Consider the following 7083-nt stretch of genomic DNA (forward strand, 5'->3'; position numbering starts at 1 on the left):
TAACTTCTTAAAGCTTTATTGCACAGATAAATAAACACACAAATAAAACACTGCATGTAAAGAACAGCACAGAGGAATCAGCTGCCATTTTACTATTTTAAACTTTAGGATTTCTGAAACGGTTGACTACCATCACATCTGCCAGAGGTGGCTGTGTCAATACTGAAAGAAACATATAGAACACGCTTTTCTTCAATAAGCAAACAAGGTATAATTATCAAACTGGTCTAAAGTGTTTGAAAAGCAACTACAAAACACAGTTACAAAAACATGTCCAGAGGTAAAGTGGAGGTTAAGTAGAGGAAATTTAATAAAAGTTTGGAGACTGAAGGGGACAAATTGAATTAAAAATAAACATCAAACAATCCATCAAATGATTCCCACCAACAATATCTGGCTTTAAAAATTGTAGCTTTAAGTATTTTTGTCTTTAAAAAAAATCTTAAGAGGAACTCCGCTTTCTAAACCAGGAGGGAATAAGACCATTTCATCCTCTCCTAGTGGGCTGCAAGTCAAGTGTCCGCCCCTCCAGCATCATTAGATAATTCATTAAAGCCTTTTCATTGGAGGGGGACTGAAGATGATGATCTCCCACGTCACCGTGAATGTGATAGTAAATAGGTTTCTTCTGGGTAATAAGTTTGTCTGAAGTCATCCGGGTGTCACGGGTCAGCTCACACGTTTTATGCTGCGCTTGCGCCTGAGACAGCTGGGGACACATTTCTTCTCTGACTTGGCGCCTGGAGACGCTGGAGCCGGAGATGCAGAGCCCTGCTTCCTGTGGACACAGAGAGAAACCAGACACAGAGAAATGAGAAGAGGAAGTGTGATTGTTTGTTCTGGTGGTGACACGGGAGCATTTAATAATTAACAGCCGGCTCCTGTGGCCTCTGCTGGTAGAATCACTGATGTGATCACTGTCCAGTCTGGGGCAGCCAAGACCAGCACAGACACTGTGGTTATTACCCTCATGCATCAATAATGTAGTAATCATCCTAATGGGTGGACACACAAATCTGCATGCTTTTCATTATCACTAAAGAAACTTTCTGAACTTTGCTTCAATCGTACAGATACTGATAGTCAAGGTTGGTCTTTAGGCGCTGCAATGTGAAGCTTTAATAATAAATTGCATGCATCAGCCTTATGTGAGCTATTAACTGGCTCAACCTAACCCAAGCAAAATGGATGAATACAGCCCAGAATCCATTTATTAATGAATTACTGAGCACTCGTTAGTTAATATTTGTTGCTACATTATCACCAGACAGAAAGCTTTAACACCTACATTAGTTTTTCACTTATCACGCCATCAAGTCTCAATAAAATGTATTTAACCATAAGTGAAACCAGACAACAAATAAATGCTGTTAAATTGTTTTTGTTTATTTAAAGGTGACTTGAACATGGTTTGTCTTATATTATTTAAACATAGTCAGTAATATTGCCCTTTAGTAAACTTGGCCTCATTTGAGACTTTTGACAGTTTTTAGAGGTAGCAGCGTTAGTAAGTACTCACTTTGTTTTACGAAGTCTTTTTGTGTTTGTATCCTTTGAAACATTTCTGTTCTGTTTCATGTCTTATAATTAATGAACCTTAATCACAAAAGATGATACTCAGAAACTCCAGGTGATATTATTACTATTATTTTTTGAACGCGTGCTACACAGTGTAATGATCACCAGGCCAAAAGCTTCACTTTGTGTTTACTGCTAACCAACTGCTGTTGGCAAACTATTATCCTAAAATAAGATACAGAATGCGATACACACTATGGTAACACTATAGGTTTTGGAGACTGCTGCTTTTTGGTGACAACATACAAATGAGGCTTGGACATTGCACATTGAACTTCAGGACGCTACACACACCCGTATTGACTCACCCAGTTTTACTATTACTTTACTTTACATGGACAATACCTTACAAAATAAATAATATACTTTTTTAAACAAACAAACCGTAAAATAACATTTGAGTTTACTGCAAAATACCCAAAATGTTTACTTTATTAATAATTATCTGAGGATCATTATCTCATAGATTTATCATAAACACCAATCAAAGAATACAGTCCTTCTCTAGTCCTACCATCAGCTGACTTACAAACTAGTATTAGCCTCTTTATTACAAGAGAGCTAAAAATGGCGCCAACGATTAGGCTAGCCACTTTCTAAGTGATCATTTATGATACTGCAATTAAAAATATCTCCTGCAACAAGAAAAGTATTTTTCTGTAGACCTCTATTATGAAGGAGAGGACCTAAAACCGCAAACAATATATTTTGTTTAGGCCAGATTTAGGTCATTTTTTTCTCCCTCTCTTTATCTTACACATAGGATGGAGGTTTTATATATATATATATATATATATATATATATATATATATATATATATATATATATATATATATATATATATATATATATATATATATATATATATATATATATATATATATATATATAAAACCCTCTATATCCTCTGAATAAGAAATCGTTTTGAATTTGAATACTCAGTTTTCTTTAATTCTTCAGTGATTGCACCTGTTAGTATTTAAAGCTACAGTTACATTCATTTGAATTTTTAACTATTTTCTGTCAATCACAGCCCCGGTTATTGATCACAAACTAAAGATGTAAGTCACCTGGTGGGAGATGCAGCGGCAGCAGCTTCTCTGTTCCTGATCTGCTTCATCACCTTCAGCATGCGACAGATCTGCCGCAGGGTCATCTTAGGAGCGTGGCATGCCAGGCGGGGACGCGGGGCGCAGCGGGGACCCCGATTTGTGAGAAGCGACAAATAGTTGCCCCCTCTGGGTCCCCTTCCGAATAGCTGCAGGGGCTGAACGCTGGCATAGCAGGACACAAACTGGGATTCAAGGATGGAGAGTTTGTTATTTTTAGTATATGCACAAAGTATTTTCCTACAAAATCATTCAGTGTATGAATCATGTATTATAGCAGCTGTGTTCAAGTTCTTTTTATACCCAATCGTGTCACTGCCTGTTGTTTTACCCATCCCAACACTTTTGAGATGTGTTGCTCAAGATCAAATTCAAATTAAGGTAACGTTTGTCATGAAATAGTAAAATATGTACGTTTAAACATGATATATTGTGTGAGATTATTACATTCACGAACTATTGTACCTGCTTTTTATTTACATTCTACACAGTCCCAACTTCTTTGGAACTGTATTTGTTATTTTTGTTCTGCTCTATTTTTGCACACCCTGTTATCTAACAAATCATTCAACTGCTGATGCATCATGGGAAATACAGATAAGTATTTAATTGCATCTCGCTATTGTTGGCTTCCCAGCCTGTTAATCTATTGGAGCATAATAGATACTGTAGCTCAGGCAGCGGAACACAATAGGACCACGCAATCTTGCCTCTGACATTCACACTTCAAATGTTACACACCCTCACACACACACACACACACACACACACACACACACACACACACACACACACACACACACACACACACACACACACACTTTTAATTAGCACAGGAGTGGCTGTCTTCTTGTCACTGACTTGATCGACCTCTATGTCAGAAACTCACACACAAAGGAGGATTGATCTCGCAAAGAGAATTCAGCTCTGCAGATTCATTTACAGGACTGATACTTGATCGCTTGCACTGGCCTACCAACAGTTCTTTATTAATGCAGGCATGATCACACACGCACACACACACTGATCATGCACAAAGAAATCAATACCTTTTCTATTGTCCTACAATATTTAAAATGGTATTACATTTGAATAACATTGAGGATGAAACAAAATTCCCATGCACTCATTCAGCCACTTTCACTGATTCTGCAGCACCACAGTTCATTGACACAATGAAGAATACAGAAATAACAGAACTGACCTATTTCTGATGATTAAGACACCTGCATGGACACACACAGACACACGTAGATACTCACAGGAACGACAGCAGCCATGGAGAACGGTTAATGTAGTCTGCAATAAAGAAATAAGCATGAGTGTGTGTGAGTGGTTTCCTTTTTATACATGGTGGCATGGCCAGGCCACACAACGAGCCAATCATACTTCAGAAACCACAGACTAACTCCACCCACACCACATCACTTCACATCACATCACAGTGAGGTCACTCTCAAAGCACACACACACACACCTGTTGTTTCATGTTACATAGACACCAACTATTATTGAGGACTCTTTTGTTTTGCAGGATATATTTAGAAGCAGCTGTTGTTCAGAGAAACATGGGATAAAAACATGTTTTAGAGCGGGGGGGGGTTGGGGAAGAGTGACAGAAAGAAGAAATGATAAAACTGGGAAAAATATAGTGATGGAGACAGAAAACTGCTGAAAGACAAAAGACTTCGTCAGTGCGACCTGCCTTAACAATGCGCTGCACTGGTGCATAACATATCGTCAATCAGTAGGATCCTCATCACTGACAGGAAGTGACAATAAATGATTAGACAGGCACTGCAGCTCTGATGCGGTTTCTAGTTTACAGAGAAAACTGTCTCTTACACTTATTGTCTAAGCTCATTGAAATACTGTAAAAAGCAGGAGGAAGCATCACCGCCACCAGATGGTGTGCTGCAAATGTTTACTACTAATATAAGAATACTTTTTAACCAGCGTATAGCATCAAGCCAGTTAAAACTGGGATATTGATCTGCTCGGTTAATTAGCAGAGGGGGTTGTTAATGTTTGGTGTTAATGAAATTAAGGGGGCAATAACCCTCAAAGTAGAAAGGATTATACAGGTGGAGACCACTAACAGTTTTTCCCTCCTCATCTTTCTTTTTTGTTCCACTAGTTTTGTATCAGTGTCTAATTCCAGGTATTTTCTTTAAATCAACAAATAATACCAAAAATTAATTAATTAATCAATAAAGTACCACCAAAAAAATTACATCTCAATTTCTGCTTTTTTCATTTGCTGTCAGATTGTATGTAAAAATGTACATCCTTTTCATAGTGTGTTCATATGGTGAACATATATAATGAGGTGAGTGAGTGAGGTGAGTTCCTTATCTCCAGGTGTGCAGGATGCAAAGGCACCCGTGCAACAGAAGATGTGGTTATAACACTGAGAAAGTTCAAAAAAGGAGGAAAAAACGCAAATCTTTTACATAGAAAGAAAAAAATCTCACCTTTCCTTTTCTGACTACCGAAATTTAGTTTTTTGAAAATCTTAATTTAAATCTTAAATGTATTCAAACTCTCCAAAATGCCGTGTACGTGTAGCATTGTACATGTGCCATAACTAACTGCTATACTCATACCTGGCTTTATTCCAGTGGGATTCAATACCCCATTTACCTTAAATATGATAATGTTTGGAGTGTTTTTGAAAGAAAAGAAAGCTAATTATGGTGTTAATGTGTTATCAATCTTGTGCAAGCAATTTATACATAAATGTCGCTTTTTTAAGACTAAATCAACACTAGCTTACTGGAAAAACGACTTAAACCTGTTGGTTAAATCTTTTAACCTTAGTTAAAATAAAAAGGCTGCTCTTTTTGTTTCCTTTATGGAAGATTTTGATTTAGTGAGTTAATAATCTGTTAAATTATGTGACCCCATCTTTATATTTTCTTTTTCACTATGTATGAAAGTTGCTAATATGTAAGAAATGTCTATTCTCCGAATCTGTAATATATGGTGCATTTTGTTTGTATGTTCATATTACTAATAAAAAAACAAAACAAAACAAAACTAACTGCTATACTAGCGCTGCCGTATTGTGTCACACTAAACGCATGTCAACAATTTATTTTTTTTTGCTAGCTAAGAAAAAAATAATGATAATTTTAAAAAATAGCATGTGTAACTTACACATACTGGGAAATTATTTACTACTACTATTTATTACTACTGCTTGATATCTCTATCTGATAAGAAAACTATTCAATCAGATAGTTATTTGTGGTGAATGAAATACAATTATAGTTTCAAGCAGTTTTCAAACCTGTAGGTTTGCTTATAATAATCAGTCCGCTGTAACTGTATGCCAGGTGTTTATTAGCAGCCAACATGAACGTCCGTACACTCGTAACCGGAAGTACACATAACCCCTACAGAGAACCACAGCGACACCTGCTGGAACTCTCCGTAACAGCAGCAACAGGAGGCAAACATAACATTGCTGTTATCTACATCCCCCTTTTCAGTTTTTTTTTTCCTTCTTAGTTTTGCACTTTTCAGGCAAACCCAAATCAAACAACACCACCGTAATGGAAGAACTTATCAGGTTATGGATTACACAACAAAATGAAGGTTCAACTATCAAATGAAATTCACAGTAATCATTGTCATAACTGCGACAAGTATGCAATAACATAACACGAGATAAAACACATTTCAAAACAGAAAATACAGCACCAGTGTGCTTTTAATCCACGTATTTACTATTCGGTTTAAACACTCTACCAGATCTGGTTCGGTACAAGCTGTCATCAGAGCGTACTTGGCATTTTGTAGGTGTTATCATCTGTTCTGACTGCTTTGTGCCATGTTGTGGTGGGTCGAGTTGAACTTGAATTGTTTCATGTTTGTTGGTTTGTGTTTTTTTAGGTTCAGTTTCATCCGCTCGTCGAGACGTGTCCAGTTCATCTTGTGTTGTAGCGAGCTTTTCGGGTTGAGGCTCACTCACAGGCAGAAGATGTTGTCTGTTGCGCCTGTATTCTTTTCCACCCAACTCAACGACATAAGAGCGAGGTTCAGCACATACCTTACTTACAACTCCAATCTTGTCATGTCCTCTCTGTGTTTGTAATCACCACCTCGCTTGGTGTTAATGGACTGAGCAGCTTGCTGGACTTGTCGTAGTGCTGTTTTTGAGTTTTACGCTTTTTTGTGAGTTGAGTTTTGATAGTGGTTGTCACTTTTGCTGTTGGTGTTAGCAGTTTTTTGCACACAGGAAGGGTTGACCGCGTTCGTCTTGATAGCAGCCTCTGTGCTGGTGTGCCAAGAATGTTGTCTCGTGGCGTGAAAGAGAAATAGAAATAGAAATCAGTTCCATCTCTTTTTGATGTTTCAAGGAGTCTTTTAGCACTCCGGACAGCTCTTTCA

General features: G+C 37.4%; 1 protein-coding gene across 3 annotated transcripts; it reads right to left on the minus strand.

The window, feature by feature from the left end:
- Positions 1-6056, minus strand: LOC309711284 (uncharacterized protein). Of its 3 annotated transcripts, XM_082541507.1 has the most exons (5): positions 5981-6016; positions 4394-4450; positions 3951-3987; positions 2650-2873; positions 1-778 (listed from the first exon to the last, which is right to left on the minus strand). In XM_082541507.1, exons 3-5 carry the CDS (start codon positions 3966-3968, stop codon positions 670-672), a joined length of 351 nt encoding a protein of 116 aa, XP_082397633.1. In that variant the 5' UTR covers positions 3969-3987; positions 4394-4450; positions 5981-6016; the 3' UTR covers positions 1-669. The 3 variants fall into 3 exon arrangements, 2 of the variants coding, with proteins under 2 accessions (XP_082397633.1, XP_082397632.1); XR_014277927.1 differs by lacking the exon at positions 4394-4450 and having other exon boundaries at positions 3893-3987; positions 5981-6056; XM_082541506.1 differs by lacking the exon at positions 4394-4450 and having other exon boundaries at positions 5981-6056.
- Between the last annotated feature and the right edge of the window lie 1027 nt (positions 6057-7083).

This window comes from Aulonocara stuartgranti (genome assembly GCF_965226115.1).
Source record: "Aulonocara stuartgranti genome assembly, chromosome: 7".
NCBI lineage: Eukaryota > Metazoa > Chordata > Actinopteri > Cichliformes > Cichlidae > Aulonocara > Aulonocara stuartgranti.

What these genes read in the sequence shown, in the direction of transcription:
- LOC309711284 (XM_082541506.1), bottom strand. An exon ending in GCCGCTGCATCTCCCACCAG is followed by an intron (nt 779 to 2,649) that starts GTGACTTACATC and finishes CTGTGTCCACAG; the next exon opens with GAAGCAGGGCTCTGCATCTC.